This window comes from Eptatretus burgeri, chromosome 3 (assembly GCF_056783735.1).
Source record: "Eptatretus burgeri isolate ZD-2024b chromosome 3, Ebu_testis_v1, whole genome shotgun sequence".
Taxonomy (NCBI): Eukaryota; Metazoa; Chordata; class Myxini; order Myxiniformes; family Myxinidae; genus Eptatretus; species Eptatretus burgeri.
The window spans coordinates 113,880,334-113,901,290 of record NC_140963.1 but is presented as its reverse complement, the minus strand read 5'-3'; the positions used below and the strand labels follow the sequence as shown (position 1 = coordinate 113,901,290).

Sequence of the window (20,957 nt, the reverse complement as noted above, 5' to 3'; positions counted from 1 at the left end):
TGAAACTGGCCTATCTCTCCTCACCTTACTCAACGATATCATCCTGTTTGAAACTCGCCTATCTATCCTCACCTTACTCAACTATATCATACTGTTTGAAACCTTACTCAACTATATCATACTGTTTGAAACCTTACTCAACTTTATCATTCAGTTTGTGGCCTTACTCAACAATATCATACTGTTTGAAACTGGCCTATCTATTCTCACCTTACTCAACTATATCATACTTTTTGAAACTGGCCTATCTATTCTCACCTTACTCAACTATATCATACTGTTTGAAACCTTACTAAACTTTATCATACTGTTTCAATCCTTATTCAATGATATCATACTGTTTGAAACCTTACTCATCTCTGTCATACTGTTTGAAACCTTACTCATCTCTGTCATACTGTTTGAAACCTTACTCAACTGTATCAGACAATTTTAAACCTTACTCAACTGTATCATAAAGTTTGAAACCTTACTCAATGATGTATATCACACTGTTTAAAAACAGCCCATCTATCCTCACCTTACTCAACTACATCATACTGTTTGAAAACAACCCATGTATTCTAAGCTTACTCAACTATATCATGCTGTTCCAAACCGGCTCATCTATCGTCATCTTACTCAACTTTATCTACTGTTTGTGGCCTTACTCAACTATATCATACTGTTTGAAAACAGCCCATTCATCCTCACTTTACTCAACTGTATCACACTGTTTGTAAACTTACTCAACTATATCATACTGTTTGTAACCTTACACAATTCCATCATATTGTTTGAAACCTCACTCAACTATATCATACTGTTTGAAACCTCACTCAACTATATCATACTGTTTGAAACCTCACTCAACTATATCATACTGTTTGAAACCTTACACAACTATCTCACACTGTTTGAAACCTTACTCAACTCCATCATACTGTTTGAAACCTTACTCAACTATATCATACTGTTTGAAACCTTACTCAACTCAATCAATGTGGTACATTGGTTCGTGGTCCACGTAAACGTTATAAAAAATGTTACACATCCGATTTTCGCCAGATTTGCTTTGATTCCCTGTAGACTGTAGAGCACCTCACCAAACCTCCGAAAATATAGACACAGATCTGGCAGAATGAAATGTGTCGGCAGTTCCTCAAGGGGACTGGGGGTGAAGTCTCGCAGTAAATGCATTAAATCATATAGCTCAATGAAGCTGGTTAATTTTGGCACGTTCCCAAATGTTTTATTCACTCAATATAATTCTCCAAACAGTAGTTTAATGCTTTGGAAATTTCACATTTTCTTGTGTATGTATGGAGAAGAAGGGAACATAGCCTTGCTTGCTTAATACAAATACAGTTGGTATTTCAGCTAAGTCATAAGACTCGTTATTTCTTTAAATTATCACATTTCCCAACAGATTTTGACACTTATTTAGTCTGGACGATACCCGATCCTCAAAACCGAAATATTATTTTGATGATGTACTTTAATTTGTCCGTGAGAGTCGATCATGGAAAATCGTATCATACAATAAATGAAATCGCTCCAAGCTCCTAATTTGAAAACTACAGTATTTACAAAAGTGATGTATAAAGCGATTTGTAGCTATGATGAACAGGCATTCGATAATATTAATGACGAAAGTGAGAAAAAAAACTTTATCGTTAAGAAATCGTTGCGGCCTGTTCCAAGTCAAGACACGGTTCAGCAGGCAAAAAAACATGGCGGCTTCAGACCACAGCAATGTTCCCTAGGATACACCTTAAGACCTCATAGAGACCGGTGACCAAGGATGTGCCTAATGAAGGATATAATTAAATAAGGCTGTTAATAATCTTCAAAAGGGGTGTTTTAATTAACCCAAACACCCAATTTTCACTCTTGCACTTCCTTGGGAGTTTTCGTAGTTTGCATGCAAAGTTTCAGGCTGCTAGGTTTTATAGTTTTGGAGTTATGGACACACACACACACACACACACACACACACACACACACACACACACACACACACACACACACACACACACACACACACACACACACACACACACACACTCCCTCTGACATATATTAGTATAAGAACACATGACTGGCGATAATTTAAGACCCACCACAAAAGTATGACATTCCACTCTGAACGTTATTTAATGATGTTGGCATCACATGCTTAAATCATATACCATATTGTGTTTTTGCATTTCATTGCCCCCTTAAACCATTGGAATAAAATCATATTAAAGTACACTGACAAACACAACAAAAGTGTACAGGATCATTGAATCAACATAGAATATGGTCGTGGTAGATAGCTGTACATGCAAGAGCAGTAAATTGCAGGGAAAATGTGCATGTACGAGTAATAGATAGCAGGAAAAATGCACACTATTCACAATGCTTTTTTTTTTAATTTTTTACATAATCATTACAATGGAGTTAATAGGAACGCTTTCTCTCAAATCATTCCATGATGAAAATGTGTCACTCAGATGAATAATCTGGAAACCTACCACAGAAAAATTATAATGGACGAGAAATGAGAATGAATGCTCCAAACACAGTTAGTAGGCTCACCTGGTCTCTGTCCGAAGACCTGGTGAAGAACGACATGGTGGAGAAAAATCGGGTTGCTGTTCATCATGATAGTTCCAGAAAGTAATCCATGAAAATAGTCCACATATCTGCAAGATAGCATACATGCCAGTTCTGAAACTGCAAATAATTTTGCTGCTGTGACTAAGGATCATGTAAAAGTGTGCATGGGACAATACGGCACAGAATCTGTCAATACGCGACTTTCAAAATGACGGAATCCACCCAAGAATGCTTGGCACGCATCCACAGAAACCCCGAACAACGGGGATGAGCAGGGCAGCCGGACATATATCATGTGTGCAAGATAGGGATTGTTACCTAAAATGGCTCACAAAGCTTCTAAAAGAAGCTGAAAAGATTTGGAGAAGTCCCGGCAGGAAAAGGGTGTGCTTCTGCACAACAAAAGATTTGGAGAACTTTCTGAACTTGCCCAAAAAGCTGATAGCTTGCAGCTCCCACACTGCAAACTCCCGAAGGTGTGTGGATCGATGCATGGCCTAAAGGTTTGTAGACGGGTACGTTCTACACAAACCTTCAACCAGAGCTGCCAGTGAGTAGACTTTGAACCTTGCGGGACTACCTTGTGTGAGCATGACAAGCTTGGTGATTTATTTTATGGACGTCTGCAATAATACGATGCTGTCATTACCAACATTCAGGCAGACTTCCTTGAGGAAGACATCAAATCTGATTTGGTTGCTTCTTCATACTGATGGTTAGATCATGTCTGAGGCTTCACAATGCACAGGATAATTTTAAAATGATGATATTTACAACTAATCATGTTTGGGAGGAGGGGGTTGGGAGTGGAAGCTGTATGGGTCATGAGGGCCCATATATATATATATATATATATATATATATATATATATATATATATACATATATATATATACATATATATATATATATATATACATATACATATATATATATATATATATATACATATACATATACATATACATATATATATACATATACATATATATATATATATATATATATATATATATATATACATATACATATATATATATATATATATATATAAATATATATATATATGTTGTTGTTCATCTTTCGGCTGCTCCCGTTAGGGGTCACCACAGCGTATCATCCGTCATGATCCGCATACTGATTTGGCACAGGTTTTACGCCGGATGCCCTTCCTGACGCAACCCTGGTCGCCTCGTACGACACAGGGATAAGGATTGGGTTTCGCCATGATTCCGGGCTGCTCTACACCCTCATAGCATGGCCCAGTACAGAGATCCCGTCCTCAAGCGATCCTCCAACCCAAGCCTCCGAGTAGCCGGATTACAGGCGCACGCCACGACGCCCGGTATATATATATATATGTATATATATATATATATATATATATATATATATATATATATATATATATATATATATATATATATATATATATATATATATATATATAAATATATATATATATATATATATATAATTGGTTCTGGGTCCACAAGAAAAATTACACAAGATGTTTGCATCTATTGATAATAGAAGAGTCCTTCCATGTGTGTATGTGTGTTATATCTACGACCACTGCTCACTTGTACATGAGGAAATGATAGGAATTAAAAACTTCATCCATGGATATTCATCATATTTCCTGGACGAGCAGAGTACCCGCCCTACAGGCAATCTTGTTCCAAGCATGCACCACGTTCTTCTGACACATACCTTTATTTGGGCGGTGTATAGGCAACTGACAGCTTTGTATACACCAAAAAAAAACCTGAGTTATGTGCATGAAGCAAAAACATACCTGCTGCTAATAATTCAAAACACCTCACTGCACTGGAAAAGGTCAGGACAGGAATACTGTCCTGTAAGTGGTGGAAACTTGTAATACCTTCCCCCACCTGGAGGCAGCGCTACACGGTACACATTTACATAGAGAATTTGTGTTCCCTCCTTCCCCCCCCCCCCCAAGACCACCGGCGAAGATAAAAAAAAAACACCCTTATAAAGGGAGAAGTTGATCCTCTGCAGCAAGTCTGGATGTAATTGGCCCAAAACTGTTGGAGTAGCACGACAAACAAACAAACACACAAACACCAGTCCGGGAATTATAGTAATGATTATGCGAGTTCGATTTGCATTTAAGAACAGAACAATTATGGTTAACCAACCTGAAAATGTTACTTTTTCAGTTAAATGCCAAAAATTATGTGAAAAAACAATCTGAGTTATACATTTAGCACGACTGTAGTAACAGCAGGTTAAAAGTACCTGATGAGCAGAACCGAATCACTGAAAACACACAAACACATCTCATACACAAAAGGCCTCATTAGCATTCATACGTCATTTTGAAAGTCACGTATTAAAGGATGCCCTTGGAGAACACTGGTTTATGACAATGGCGAATTGGTCAACAAATAAGAATAAGCAAAGTGTATGAAGGTGTTTGAATCCAGCCAAAGGTGATTGGAGTAACCTTTAGTCCAGCTCTGACTCGCAAAGCAACATCAAGTGCAATGCACTGTAAGATGACGATCACTGCAAACATCATCAAACAGTCTGACAAACCACATTCGGTATTTGTAGACTTGAGGGATTACAGCAAAGGCATTGCAAGCACAGAAATGTTTGTACAACATATGGTCCACTGTTCTGTAAATGTTGGTGAACTTTCCGCCTCGATGCTCTTGAATAACCGTTTGTGTATCTTTCTGATAACTCATCATTGCTTGAAAAGGACGGACAGATGAAGTATTCCATCAAACCCATCATGGTATTTTCACAACTTACAATGCACAACTCCAAAAAGTTGAGTCAAGTACATCGTCACTTTGGTCCAGGTGAGCTGATGTTCCTGCTGCAGATGTCTTTGACTCCTGCTACTGCTTAAGTTTTACATTATCAAGTGAATACAATTAAATAAATCAGACATAATGTCAAACGGGTTGGTGAATTATTCTTGTTTAGCTTGGTTGTGCTATTAAACAACTCAAGCCCCATGGTACATACAGTTTTGGGTCTTTACCGTCTTTGTGATGGTTGTATTACCACTGTAAGCTTGTCTTCGTAAAAGCGCTTCATTGCAAACCTGTCGAGGGCCTGATCCGCACTAGGGACAATGGGCATGAGAGTAATCAAAAATTATTGTGGACAGAACAAAAAAAGATTTTTCATGGATCACCGATCAAAAAGTATCGTGAATGTGAGGTAGCGAGCAGAGATGTATCGTGACCATACCTAGCGCACATAGCGCTGTAGTACATGTAGGCTGCCACAACTATTGCTGCGCTGCCGAGGTCTCCCTGCATGCCAGCATCAAAGTACATCAGCTAAACACAGTCAGTGCTCCTTCAAGTTCCCGTTACTAATATGCATCGGAGAAAAATACAATAAATGTACATCAACACGACCGTTGGGTGAAATTTTTCAAATGTAAGCTGATTTGTGCATTCAAATTACCCCCCCCCCCAAAAAAAAAAATTAATTTCCAGAGTAAAGGTTAAAAACTAAGTGATGGCATTTTGAAGGAGATTGATTATGAAAACAGAGACAAATGAGATGTACAGGTTTCAGTGTCATGGGAAATGTCATCAAGAAGACGTTGAAAATCCCACTGTATCATTTGCGATCATGCCAAAATAAAATATTCAACCAGTTACACACGCAAGATGCATGTTGAGTCACGTTTGGAGAATGAAACACACCATGGGTATGCATTTCACTATCTGCAGGTAGCTGTCACTTCTTTGTAGTCATCATTAATTGTGATGAATGTATAAGGTTGCAAGTCTTTTCGTAAACACAACCTCGGTTGCAGAAACGAATTTGAGCTTGAAGAGCTGCTCTTTCAAACGGACTCACGACCAATTTGTTCCCCTGATCACAGCGGTGACAACTACACTGTCATTGTTGTTAATTATATTATTTCATCTTGTATCAGAGATTGGGTTTTTATCCAATTAGAGACAGCATGTTTCATTCAATGATTAGAACACGTGGATGTGCGTGTGTGTGTGTGTGTGTGTGTGTGTGTGTGTGTGTGTGTGTGTGTGTGTGTGTGTGTGTGTGTGTGTGTGTGTGTGTGTGTTCTCCCTTTCCACTGTCCCTCTGCATCGTCTATCTGCACAACACAATCAAAAATACATTGATCGACCACCTGTCTATGGTTGCACCCAGTAATGTCGTGCGATGCCAAGTCTGCGGTTCCTTATCGACGATTAGATGGAAGAAAGGAATGGATTGATGAATGGATTTATGGGATGGAGGAAAGGGATGGATGGAAGGAATGGAATGAAGGGATGGATGGATGGACCAAAACGATGCTTGTAAGCCATTGCGAGACTGTAAATGTCTGTGTAAATTACTTTTTTCAATCACAGCTGTTGTCGTTTTTAAAAATAAAATTAACAATTGACATTCAAGACAATGTTAGGTGATAACGTAAATTAAGTACAGTACATATATAAATGTGTGTTCCGTTGTCTTAGTTCAATCCAACAAAAGTTTAAAATAGAACCTTCACCTCTGAGCGGTCATGCTTAGCACCGCCCGGAGATGCTCGGAGATGCACCCCCTAGTGGAGTACTTTAGAGGTAATTAGGGGAGAGTTGTTTCCAAACCACATTGCAGATGTTCCAGGGAATGTAATGGCAGACGAAGGAACAGCAGGTGGGAACTCATTCATTCGTCATTCATTCCTTATATCCTTATGAGATTGAGTGTCGTGTGTTCATGAACAACTGGGGAACTTGCTGCGAATCCACTCTCTTCCATCCATCCCTTTCTTCCATCCATCCCTTTCTTCCATCCATCCCTTCCCCACATCTCTTTTTTTTGTCCTCACTCCCCCACCCCTCCTTACTCTCTCTACTCACTCTTTCACCCCTCTTCCAACTTTCATGAAGTGATAAACAATGGGTGGTTGTGATAAGTTCCCACAGATGGTTGTGTTATGGTTTGGAGGTGGTTTTGTTGTGCTGTGGTGTTTGTGTTGTATTTTGAGCCCAGAGTGTTGGGGAGTGTGCGGGTTGGGCAAATGTGCACTTTTTTGGCAGTCAGAGCTGCTGATGGGTTCGATTCCGCAATTTGAATTTTGGGATTCGGCTCGGGTTGAGAGATTCTGGGGCTTATCGCATTTTAGTTGTATAACGTGTGCTGAAATAAAAAACAAAAAAAGCACAAAACACTTGCGTCTCTGGGCATTGAGAAACATTGCAGCTTTGGTGCAATGGGCTCGAAGGTCTCTTGGCCTGAGCCAGGTTTTGGGGTTTGGACTGTGGGGTTTGGCTTGGCGACGGGTCCGGCTGCAGGACTCCGCGTTCTTCGACACTCCGGGCATCTCTGGGCAATGTGTGACCTCTTCGGAGAGATCCAGTTCCAGAGTGGGTAAACAACAGGGTGGCAGCTGCAGTTCAAGATGCAAACCACAAGGAAAGTCCATCTTATAATCTCTTTGAAAATGGCATGTTGTTGTTCTCCTTTCAGTTGCTCCCGTTAGGGGTCACCACAGTGGATCATCCATTATGATCCGCATACTGATTTGGCACAGGTTTTATGCCGGATGCCCTTCCTGACGCAACCCTGGTCACCTCTTACGATACAGGGATAAGGATTGGGTTTCGCCATGATTCCGGGCTGCCCTACACCCTCTCATAGCGTGGCCCAGCGCAGAGCACCCATCCTCAAGCGATCCTCCAACCCAAGCCTCCGAGTAGCCGGATTACAGGCGCACGCCACTACGCCCGGTCCTCTTTGAAAATGGTATGTGCTTTTTAAAAGTGACAGGTGGTTTTGCTATCCTGTTTGAACATGCTGTTTTAATATAACCCATTTCGTTCAATCCTGTACTAATGCTGGCAGAGGGTACCACCCCCCCCCCACTTCCCCTCAAGTCCACCTCCCAAATGGAAGTCGAACCCTCCATCCTCGCTTAAAGTCCCACTCCTAAACACAAGTCCAGAATACCCCCTTCCTCTTCCCACTTCCCCTCCTTGCTCCCCCATCCTCTTCGCTTCCACCCCTTCCTCACACCCACTACTTCCCAGAGTATATAGTGATGTGTGATGAAGCGTCACTCTCCGGCCCCCACCCCTTCATCGCTCTCGCCTCCTTCACCCCCCTTCCTCACTCCTTCTCTCCCTGCTTTCTCTCGCTCCCGCTCCCCTCCCTCCCCCTCTTTCCCTCCCCTACTTCCTCTCTCTCCCCCTCCCTCCTCTCTCCACCCCCCCCTTTCTCACTATCCCTTATTCCTCGCTTTCTCTCTCTCCTTGCTTCCTCACCCCTCCTCTCTACCCCTCCACCTCTCCACTCTCCCTCCCCTCTTTTCTCTTAATATTCCTGTCAGCGAAGCAGCAGGTTTTATTTTCTCATCAAATATAAAAAGCTCTCACAATCCATTTCATCAAATATATAAAGTTTTATTTATTATGTCTGCATGAAGGATGCACCTGAGTAGATGCTTGCAGTGTGCACAAATTCCCCACCAGTATATACAGGGTGTTACAAAAAGACCCGGACATCTTTAGTTGATAATATATTTAGAAACACAAATGATACAATGATACCCTTTGGTTTACATGATACAGAAACTCATAATGTTTTCTGCACACCATCAATACCCTTCAATGTGAGCTCCGTTTGTCACACACATGACATCAAGGCGGTACACGAGTTATTTCCATGTTCGGCTCAGCATGTCTGCGTCCACCAGTGTACATGCAGCTGGGATCCGAGAATGAAGATCCTGCAGGTTGCTGCCTTGGTGTTGTAGACAACATCTTTGACAAACCCCCACATGAAAAAAAAATCAAGAGGGGTTATGTCTGGTGATCGTGGGGGCAGGGCGATTGGTCCGTCTCAGCCAATCCAGTAACCTGGAAATTTTTCATTCGGGATGGCTCGAATGACTAAGGTCCAATGAGGGGGAGCGCCGTCCTGTTGAAAAATGATATCAGGTTGCAGATCTTCAATCTGTGGGAAGGGGAATCCTTCCAACATGTTCATGTAAATTGTTGAGGTCACTGTATCCTCCACAAAGAAAAAAACGGACCCACCAAGCGGTCATGGAGAAGGCCACATCACACATTGACCTTTGGACTGTCACATGTGTTCAATGACCACAGGGAGGTTTTCAGAGCCCCAGATCCTCACATTGTGCTGGTTTACCTTCCCCGATACATAAAAGCAAGCTTCGTCTGTGAACATGACCTTTTTCAGGTAATCTTCATCATTCTCTTTGTGACTGAGCATTTCCAAGGCAAACACCTTGCGTTTGGGTCTGTCATTTGGTTTGACAAGACTTAGCTCAGAGATGGTGATGAAACTGTTATAAGGGGAGGGCGGAGGTTGGAAAGATGTGGATATGGAACTTGCAATGGCTGTTGGATCATTGGCAGTATGATGAAGTCGCCTGCTGCATTGCCACATAGATGAAGGGTAAAACGATTCTTCACCACCTTGATCCAGAACTGATCTTCCCTGCTTGGACAGGAAAATATGAGATAGCATCCTCTTCGAAAATAATCCTGTCTCTTTGGCATTAAATACCTGCTCCAGCATAAATCCCTTCCCCTTGATTCGTTCGATAAGTCAGTGTTGAACTGGAGCCTTCAGCCCCAGGTGCCTCATTGAAATGTTGGTAAATCCACATTGGTTCCTCCTGTACACCGGTCTACTCAAAGTCTGAGTAAATCCACCTTGATTTCTCCCATACACTCCGGTCCACTCAAAGTCTGAGTAAATCCACATTGGTTTCTCCCATACACTCCAGTCCACTCAAAGTCTGAGTAAATCCAGATTTGTTTCTCCCATACACTCCGGTCCACTCAAAGTCTGAGTAAATCCACATTGGTTTCTCCCATACACTCTGGTCCACTCAAAGTCCGAGTAAATCCACAATAGTTTTTCCCATATACCGGTCCACTCAAAGTCCAAGTAAATCCACATTGGTTTCTCCCATACCTCTTCACCGGTCCACTCAAAGGCATTTTTTTTTCTGTTCGGTCCACGATCCAAACAAAGTGATTTTTCTATCCTTTCAATATGAGGATCACGGGATTGGAATGAGTCTTTTGCGCTTTGCTGGCAGGAACCCTTGCACAGATATTTGACTCGTGCTTACACTTAATTGATTCATTGATCCAGTCATGGCGGCCCACAGATGCTGCATTTCACTTCTTGCTGATGTATCTAACAACTCAATTTCTTCGCACAATTTCATAACCTGTTTCTGCCTTTTGGCACGATTAATATCGTCGATGGTTTTTTGTTTGAGTGCCATTATTAACTGTTGTGTGCCTACGAGATCTTGTAGATCTCGTACTACAGGATCTCCGTATGTCATTTCCTGTTTGATGACTTCATTATTAAATTTCACTTCGTTCCCCCATGCTAGTCTGATGATTACAATCAATGGTGTGTGAGAAACAAGAAAAGGCTCATAATGAGAGATAATCGTACACGCGGACACAAACAATGACTCATCTTCGCTGAAAAACCACAATTGCCCAAAATTAAATCCCACAGTGATGAAATGGTAGAAACCCATGAAACTGAAACCCACAATATTTGTGGGTTTACTGTATGTACAAACAGTAAAGAGATACATATACTGTACATACCTAGTTCCCTTCCTTCCTTGTGCTGCTTCAAAACGACTCCACAAAAATCATGATTTTGTTGTTGGATGAATCATCCATTCAAATGAGCATTGTAACCTACTTTGACATTTCAGCATTCACAATTTGATCTCAAAATATATAATGTAGTTGGCCAATAATAATCATTAAACTAGATAATTTGAAAAAAATCTATGGTTTTGTCATATATTTTTATTGCTGTTAATAGCTATTAGGAATCATGTTGTTGTGATTGCCCCTTGTATCTGAAGGCCGTTCTAATGTGACATGAAAACCTGGTAGTGAAGATGTCATTAAAGTGTCGAAGCTGCAGTCTGCACAGCAACGACACTCCGATTATAGTCAGCAGTATGACCTGGTGTCAAGGGATATCCGAGAACACCAGACGACTTGCTAACCATGGTTTAGACAGGAATTTGGAATTTGGTCAGGGTGCTGATGATGGCCATTCCCAAATTACACCATCGGATATTAACTGATGCTAGCAGACTGGCCACCAGCTTAATGTCTATCCTAATGACAACACACTATGTGATCCAATGCACTGCCTGAGAAACACAAATCCAACAGTTTGTTGTCAGGCTCATAATCAAACCCATACCAGACAGCTCACTCCACAATAGTGTCAGACTATAGATATACATTTCGATATGACGAGAAAAAAGGCTCAGGTATAAGAAAGCCAAAGTATATGTTACCATAAAGTATTGTTTCTCTGTGGAACTACAAAATATTGCCTCATAACAGATGCAGAAAAAAAAATCAATGGTAAGAGGCTGAGAGACCATACGAGTGGAGTTTAAAAAAATGCAAATAAATTGTTGTTAAACATTTAAATTGTAATATTTAAGATAAACATTCTCTCCACAATTTCCACTCTAAAACCATCTTTAGAAGCAAGTGCATGCTGAAGACCTTGCAGTGTAGTACAGCAACGTGCTGAGGGTGTTGGCTGAGCCATGTATCCACAGCCTTGCAAATGCTGCACAGGATGTCCAGGTGCGGGGCATGCTGCGAAGGCCATTCAAACTGTACCACCTGCATAGAGACACCAAGGCTCTGAGTTATTGTGCCAGATGCTTAACACCAAATTGTTCCATTGCTGATATAATATATATATATATATATATATATATATATATATATATATATATATATATATGTCTTTTCGAACCACTCACTAACTCACTGATATAAATGTTTCATACTTTATAGGTGTGGGCAAGAAAGTTATAATTTGGCATTCTGGTGTAACTTGAAGCCGTGGTGATAAAAATAAGAAAAAAAAATCACAAAACTGTCTGTAAATGTGTGAAAACAAATATATCCATCAAAAAAAAGTTCGCTTGTAGAGCCTCGATCCTTCAGCCAAGAGAGGGACAGAACTTGGAATGTACAAAAACAAAGAGCTCTCATGCTCTCATGCTCTCATTCTTCATTTAATATGTCTGCATGGATGTTGCAACCTCACATCTGCTGGCAGAATACAAGCATCCAACGAAAAGAAAAGTAACATCTACTTTCTAATCTAGTTATAAACAAGCCAGAGCAGATCCGGTTTCAGGTGGTTTCACCCGCTTCTCAGTGGGCTTCCTCAAGTATGTGTCCGCTTTCACTTCCGGGACATGACAGTTTGTTTCCGGTCATGTGCCGGTGCGAGGGGTCAATTGAGGATTTTTTTTTTATTGTGCAGACCTTTGGCAAAAAATACCAATTGCGCGCACACACACACACACACACACACACACACACACACACACACCTTTTAATTCACTCGCGATCTGGTGTTGTATGTTTGGGGGTGAGTTAATGTGTGTGTTCATTTTTATACGCCCGATATATATGTATATGTATATGTATATGTATGTATGTATGTATGTATGTATGTATATATATATATATATATATATATATATATATATATATATATATATATATATATATATATATATATATATATATATATATATATATATATATATATATATATATATATATATCGGGGCGTATTATGTGATACCGGTCGTCCGTCCGTCCGTCCGTTCCTGTCCGCACTCTAACTCCCAAAGTTTTCAACTTTCACGTTTCATATTTGGTACATAGGTACAGACTGTGGAGACGGTGTGTCGCGACATACGTTCGTCGTCTAAAGTGGTTGCCATGGCAACCAGGATGCTGTTTTCCATGTAGTAGCACAATTCTGTATATACCTTCTTGTCCGGGCGTATATTGTGCTCACTTGCACTCTTGTTTTTGTATTTCCAGTGCACAAACGTGGTTGTGCTCATGTCTGGGTTGGACAAGGTGACATGTGGGTTATGTGATTCCTGGAGAAACACTGAGTGTTATGCATGTGTGGGTGTAGTATTTTGCATCCACTGCACACCCTGTCCCACATCCTCCCATCTTCGCCCCCCCCAAACCACTACCCATCCTACACCCTTCCATCTCCCCCCCCTTTCATCCCACACACTCTCATCACCCACCCCATCAAGCACCCTCGCAGCCCCCTGGTCAAGCATCCTCCCAGCCTCCCCCTCCACCCCCCATCCTACACCCGCCCAATGCCTAACTGTGTGGACCTCAAACAACCAAAGGCTCCGCTCCAACTTGACAGATCTCGCAAACCAGGCCACTGCTGATAAACTGGACATGAATAAAACAGAATCCTTCTACCCATAAGACGTCCCTCACTCCTTAACGTCTCTTCCCCCGGCTATTGTCTCCTCCAATTTGATAGGCCTGAACCAAACCTTGGCGGCGGAGTTGCACATTACATCAATAATTCGATTTCTCACCATCCTTGTACTGATTTTAACTCAAACTAGAAGGGCACTTCGTAGCGCATACCTAGAAGGGTGCATAGCTAGAAGGGCACTCTGTAGCGCATACCTTTGCCAGGCTGATTAGTTTACGTTTTGCATCTCACTAACAGGCCTTATCTGGATTCGGACCTGACCTAAAGTTGAATCGGATTGTTGTCATCACTAAACGAATCCGTCTATAACTTTTTGAGATATCATGCTATATATCTGTTTTACCATATAACTTGAGGTTGAAAAATCACTTCAAAAATTACACTCGCTGGATATGGATCTTCACAAAATCTAATCAATTCATCCTTATCGCACACCCAACATATCTACCGAGTTCCATCTGAATCCGTCCAAACTTTTTGAAATATCATGCTACATATAATTTTTAGCCGATTTCTCAATGGTGAAGAATCACTTTAAAATTCTAGTAGCTGGATCTGGATCTTCCCCAAAATCGAATCAATTAGTCTTTATCACACACCCAATCTGCCCACCAAATTTTGTTTTCAGATATCTTGTTCACAGAAAAACAGACAAGGGTGAAAACATAACCTCTGCCTACCTTTGGTGGCAGAGGTAATGATACTAAAAATGGCATGTAGCATTGGAGTCTGAAATAGATTTTCTCTTGAAAAAGTGGAATGCCAAAATGAGAAAAACTCTGAAGGACTGCGATGATGCGGTCTAATTTGAGTTAGACGTACCTGAGTATTAAGATGTCCAATTTCTTCGCAACTCCGTGAAAAATTAATCACCTTTGGTGGAAAAACAAAATAAATGTTTTAAAATACCTTCAAATGTGGCATCCTTGTGCAAGACATTTCACAAAAATTAAAAGCATGCAAGTCATAAAATGTAAATAAATTAAAATGCAGTTGTGGTTTGCACCAACATCCAAACTGAATTGTTTCATCTTATATGGATGGATGTTTTATGAACCCATTATTCTGATGTACAGCACTAAATGGACAGTACTGTAAGACCCCGGTTTACGTCGTGGTTGCGTTCCTGAAAAGTGTGACAAAGATTGAAACTGCGAAAAACAAAGCAATTTTTCTCGAAATAAGTAATGGAATAAGGGGCGAATGCGTTCCTCCTGTTGCCAGTTCAGGTATTATATTTAAAAAAAACATTCCCAGACATTTAAATAAAAAAATTAACTTCTTTTGGAAGTGGTTAAAGGTGGCAGTATGCCTTCTTCCTCCTCCTTAAATGAACGTGGGCATATTTATCAATCGGAGGCAAACTTCATAACCCAGCAATCCATTAGTACTTGCATTCATTCGACAAATAACATCTAATTTTACTTTTGAAGGTCGACAATGCAATACATTTATTTATGTGTGAAGCAAAGTACAGTCCTGTATTTCTTTTGATGATTTTGTGATCTGCTGATTTGGTACTTTAGCAATGGATTCTGTGTCTTTATCAGTCTCGTAAGTTCTAAAAACGCCTGAGAATAAAAGGTATGGCTTTTAAAACGATGTAAGTGCGAGTTGAGATGACGAATATGGAGAAGTGGCATTAATCACATGACGAGGTATTTGTGAAATACCATAGAAATGGGCGATGTAAACCGGGGTATTACTGTACCAACAAATGCATGGATCAGTATATATCCAAATGCACCAAAAAAAAAACATGCATTTAACCAAATGTGTGAATGGTATTCATTCCAAATGCTGTTTGATTTATTGAATCACTCATAACCAGAATGATATTTAAAGGTAGTTGGTTTATAGAAATTCATCTGACTGAGTGTTTGTCATAATGAGAGTCCATTGCATGTTTTTCCATGTTGAAATGTGAAAATCCTTCTTTTTTTCAGTAGAAGACAAATTGCTCTCTCAGTCATGAAAATTGCCATCATTTAGCATGCATTTTTACACAATTTCCAGAAGAGAATGTCTGCAAACCCCAATAAAGGTTCAATTTGAAATAATAATAAAGGTATTCCAAGAACTTCAAAGTGGTCTTCTTATTCCTTTTAATATATTGTGAGGGTTTCTGTGATGATGGTGCAAAACAATTATTGTTTAAAAACATGAGATTGTGTCACTAATAATGCTTGCTGTCATAAATTGCTTTCCATAAGAATAACAATGAACAAAAAGCATTGCCTTTGTTTATGTATTTCTCATCTTTGTATATGAAGGAAGTCATATATATATATATATATATATATATATATATATATATATATATATATATATATATATATATATATATATATATATATATATATTGTTACGGCTGTGGAAATTCGCAAACCACCATTCAGGTCCCATAGGTGAGATATCTCTTAAGTACATGTGTAGTTAGCCCCAAACCCATTGTTTAGAGGGAATAAATGCGATTCATTCGGGCTGCGACGCTTTGAGTCAGTCATTTTTCTTTCTCTATCTTTTATTTCAAATAAAAACCCAACGAGGACGCTCGGTGGGCTTTTCGTGCCATTCTTCTCCGTGCTTGGTGTGAGGGGAGAGAAGCGAGGGGAGGGCAGCTGGCGCTCGATTGGTGGATGCGTGGTGTGACGCGGCCAGGGAGGAGGAACGCCCCTCTTCGAGACCTTTCTCGAAGCGCCTCGAAAGGGGGTGGAGCAAAGAACGGGGCGGAGCAACAGGACGGAGCTCCGAGGATATAAAAGTCGGAGACGGGGGAAGCAGTTTGGTAGATGCTCTTGCTGGGTGGATGCTCTTGCTCGGTGGATATACTTGCTTCGTGGTTGCTCTCGTCTTCCAGCTCGCTCGTCCTGGTGGCCGCAAGCGGGGTCTTTTGTGGGGCAGTTGCAAGACCCCGCTGGCGGGAAGGAGCGTCCGCCATTCCCCTCTCCCAACTTCGGGCATCCACGTTTCCCCCCCCCCTATCCGCGCTGGGATCGCGCCGAACACTCGGTCCGTGGCATCGAGTGGCCAACACGTGCAGGCGCGAGGCACGCCGGAGAGGCCTCGCCTACCATGCTCGGGCACGGAGTCGCGGCCAGGCGGGACCACGTCGACGGATGTCGGAGAGGGACTCGACACGCTCAGGGAAGTCGCGACTTCCATTTCTTTTGGGTTCTGTGGAAACGTGCGTGTGTGGCGCCAGTCTGGTGAAGTAAAATTGTATAAGTGTTCTGTGTAGTAAATCATAGTCGGTTGAAGCTCTGCGTCGTCGTTGCTTTATTGTTTTTCTTTTTGCATTTGCTTTATGTGCATTCTGATTCTGTTTGGCTGTATATGTGTGCTCTCCGTGTGTCGTGTGTGTAGTGTCGTGGTAGGGGCGCTTATAAGGCAGACACGAGCGGAGGAACAGTCGAGCCCGGCTGTGGTGTACAAGCGCGAGCGCGGGCGTACTTTGCCCGCAGCTCTCCTTTATTACGTACTCAACACACTCAGGAGCCGTGGCACTACGGCACCCACTACAACGCCTCAGGCGGCGCGCACTCCTTATATCCCTGGCAGACACGATGCCCACGACGACCACTCCCCCCATTATCATGCCCTGCCCCGCAGGCCCGCAGGCTATACCACACTCCTCCCTCCTAAAACCATGATTATTAAATGATCAGCATTATAATAAGCATAAGTAGCACGAAATACCACGGTATAACAGCAGACAAGGTACAAAAAATAAAACAGCAAAGTACAAAGCACATCACATCATATAACGTGTGGATGGGAGCGAGTGAAGCAGCAACGGCCAGGTTCCGAAGACTGAGTTGCACAAAGCACCTACCAAACTCTGACCGCGTTACCGATATGAAGCAGCAAGGCGAGAAGCACAGCAGCACTACGCAGCAAAAACGCCCCCAGGCGGCTCATGCTTACATGGCCTTTGGCGAGGTCGCGGCGACCTCCCGAGCAAACCTCCCCCGGCACCATCAAACGCCTCCGGCCCACAAGGCGGCACATCTCCCCCAGCTAAACCTGAAGCAGATAAACATTCCGAGGCCGGAAGGCCGCTGTCTGGAAGCCGTGGCGCCAACGCTAGACCCGATTGACCTTGGGTGGGGGCGCTGAACAGCGCCGCTGGCTGGATGCAACCAATGCCCCACAACCACCCACGCACCACAATCAGTTGAGACTCCAACGCACGTCCAAACGGCCTTGAGCGAAAACAGAGAGCCGCGTCCCAGGCGCCAGGCACGTCTGACCTTGCCGAAACCAGAGGTGGGGGTAACGCCGAACAGCGCACCAGCCCTGGCTCCGAGTCGATCTCCGAGACCCACACGGCAGTTAGACGGTAGCAACTCCATTCAAACCACACTTCAACTACAGGCTCGTCATAAATCAATAAAAATATCGTTGGTACAATCGCAAACTCATTTTCTCGTACAGCGCGTTCTTTCGGCAAAATCCCTGCACATGACAAAGCAACCACCCGCGGCCCGGGGCAATGGAAGGCCAACCAAACCTCTTTATTCGCCACCACCGCTCCCAAAGCCTCCACATCCCATTCATCATAATGCAAATCCCATCGATCGATCTCAGGCAAACCTATTCCCACACATGAACTGTCGGCATTTATTTCAACAACGTTAAACCGCATCACTCTAGCAATGCAAAACAAATATGCCATGAACAGCAACCCATAACCTACATCACGAGTCCGTCTCTTGGTTGGCGACTCGATGTTGCGACCTGTGACTTCCTTTAACGCGATGGGCTCGCCACCACCCGTTGAAGCTGCCCGAACAACACAGGCGCGCATTGCCTCATGAACACAGCCGAAGCGCGAGAGCTCATCGCGAGAGCTGGCATGGCTCCCGCTGCTCCCGAACCGCACATCACCGTTGCAGGCAGCAACGAACGGCCGGTCCCGTTGCATCGATGCGGCTTCCGCCGCCAGAACCTCGCCCTCGGAACTCGAAGAAAGCATCGAAGGGAGCACCGGCACACCTGGAGGTACGAACTGGAGATCCAGCTCGAGGTGCATCAGCCAGTCCCGACCCAAAAGGGCGGGCCCCTCCCCTCGCACCACGAACACCGAGAGTAGGGCACTTCGACCCCGGTAGAGCCCCGAGCCGTCGGCCACCGCACGCGGTGCAACCGCTTCGCCGGTGTACGTGTGCGATGCGAGGGCAGCACGAGTGGACTCAACTCGACACCCGATCAGTGCCCCGATCACTTCTACCTTCACTGGCATCAGTCCTGTCACCGTCAGACCAACTGAAACCAGGCTCAACATGGGTAGCAGCATCAGTGCCCCGGTCATCTCAACCTCCCCTGCCACTGATCTTGTCACCTCCGGACCAATTGAAGGCAGGTTTAACATCGGCAGTATCTCCCGTTCCGGGTCGCTGGGATCTGTGCCCAGGCTGCAAAACTCGACCCGGGGCGTTACCGTGCACGCCATGCACCGAACACCGTACCGGCAGTCGGTCTCGACCCGGGACGGAAGGATCGCTTCGCACACCGCCATCTATGACTGTAATGATGGGTGATGACTCTTGGCACACCCACCGTAGACGTCCCCGAGTGCTCAGACCGCCGTCCGAGTGATTGCATTGCAACGCTCGCCCACGACCCGCGCCGCAGACCGTGCGCACGGCCGTGCGTGCCTGGCACATCGCGCTGACCTCCGGATCATCTGCTGCGCACCGACCATCGAGATCCCGGACATTCCTCAGAGCTTGCGCGACGTCCAACGCTGCGCCCGTGCCGAAGTGCGTGTTCTCGTTCTTTAGCCGTGGCCTTGCAGAAATCATTCCCCCGATTTGTCGTGCCTCAATAAAACGAACACTGAGCGCGGCCGTTGCCCACTCGACGTGGCCGAAGTCGACTCCGACGAAGGCGGGCACGCGTCCACGCGCCGTGCCCCGACTTCCTGTCATGCCTGAGCTGGCCGCGCTGGCGAGCCTCCTGGCTCCGGAGCCTGTGCGCGCGGCGAGCGAACCTGCGACACGCTCTTCGCGATGCGTACTCCTCCGGAACCTCGAACCGCAAAGGTGCGCTGAGTTACTCGCTGCCACTCCGAACCCAGCCAACTGCTCACGCCGAGCCGAACATCCTTGTCGAAAACGGGCATAAGTCCGTATCCAACCATCCTCATCAGCCAACTGTAGTGTCGTGGTAGGGGCGCTTATAAGGCAGACACGAGCGGGGGAACAGTCGAGCCGGGCTGTGTTGCACAAGCGGGAGCGCGAGCGTACTTTGCCCACCACTCTCTTTTATTACGCACTCAGTACACACACAAGCCGTGGTGACTACGGCATCCACTACAACGCCTCAGGCGGCGCGCACTCCTTATATCCCTGGCAGACACGATGCCCACGACGACCACTCCCCCCATCATCATGCCCTGCCCCGCAGGCCCGCAGGCTATACCACAGTGTGAATAAAGTGCTTGTGTGAACTTGTTCCCCGTTTCCCTGCGTCCTTCCCTTTGTTGAATCTCCATCTTGCTTCACGTTACGGGTTCGTCGTGGGCTTAATACGCCCGATAATTAATCGGAACCGTCGAGGCAGACGATAAAACCGCTCGGTTATCCCGATAGCACGGAACGGACCGCTTAAGCGGCCCGTGTCCGGAGTCGACCTGCGGTGAGGTGCGATCGCCCGGTTTACCATCCTCGTGGGTACTTAGGTAGGTCAAGTTTGGCGAACAACCCTATCCCACGTGGGTGGCCGATTGGCACGATCGTGGTGAAGCCGAAAGGCCCACCCGTGACTAACTCCTGCGTTAGTCAGAGAGGGTCGCGACAGAATTGTCCGTCCGGTGGGCGACGTGCCGCGATTCGAGTCACGTGGCCGATCACACGCCGGCGGGCGCGAATTCGCAACAATATATTGTTACGGCTGTGGAAATTCGCATTACACCATGAAGGGCCCGTAGGTGAGATATCTAAAAGTACATGTGCAGTTAGCCCAAACCCGTTGTATAGAGGGAATTTATGTGATTCATCCGGGCTGCGACGCTTTGAGTTAGCCATTTTTCTGTTCTA

At 44.0% G+C, this 20,957-nt stretch overlaps 1 protein-coding gene across 7 annotated transcripts in view; it reads right to left on the bottom strand.

Moving 5' to 3' along the window:
- LOC147030766 (tensin-1-like) overlaps positions 1-20,957 on the bottom strand; it is a 434,197-nt gene that overhangs the window by 170,923 nt on the left and 242,317 nt on the right. For all 7 annotated transcript variants that reach the window (XM_085875172.1, XM_085875169.1, XM_085875171.1 and 4 more), the window contains 5 exons: positions 14,737-14,787; positions 12,132-12,254; positions 5,818-5,882; positions 5,606-5,689; positions 2,563-2,669 (listed from right to left, as the gene is read on the bottom strand). In XM_085875172.1, the coding sequence (XP_085731298.1) occupies positions 2,563-2,669; positions 5,606-5,689; positions 5,818-5,882; positions 12,132-12,254; positions 14,737-14,787 (430 nt within the window). The remainder of the gene's footprint in view (positions 1-2,562; positions 2,670-5,605; positions 5,690-5,817; positions 5,883-12,131; positions 12,255-14,736; positions 14,788-20,957) is intronic.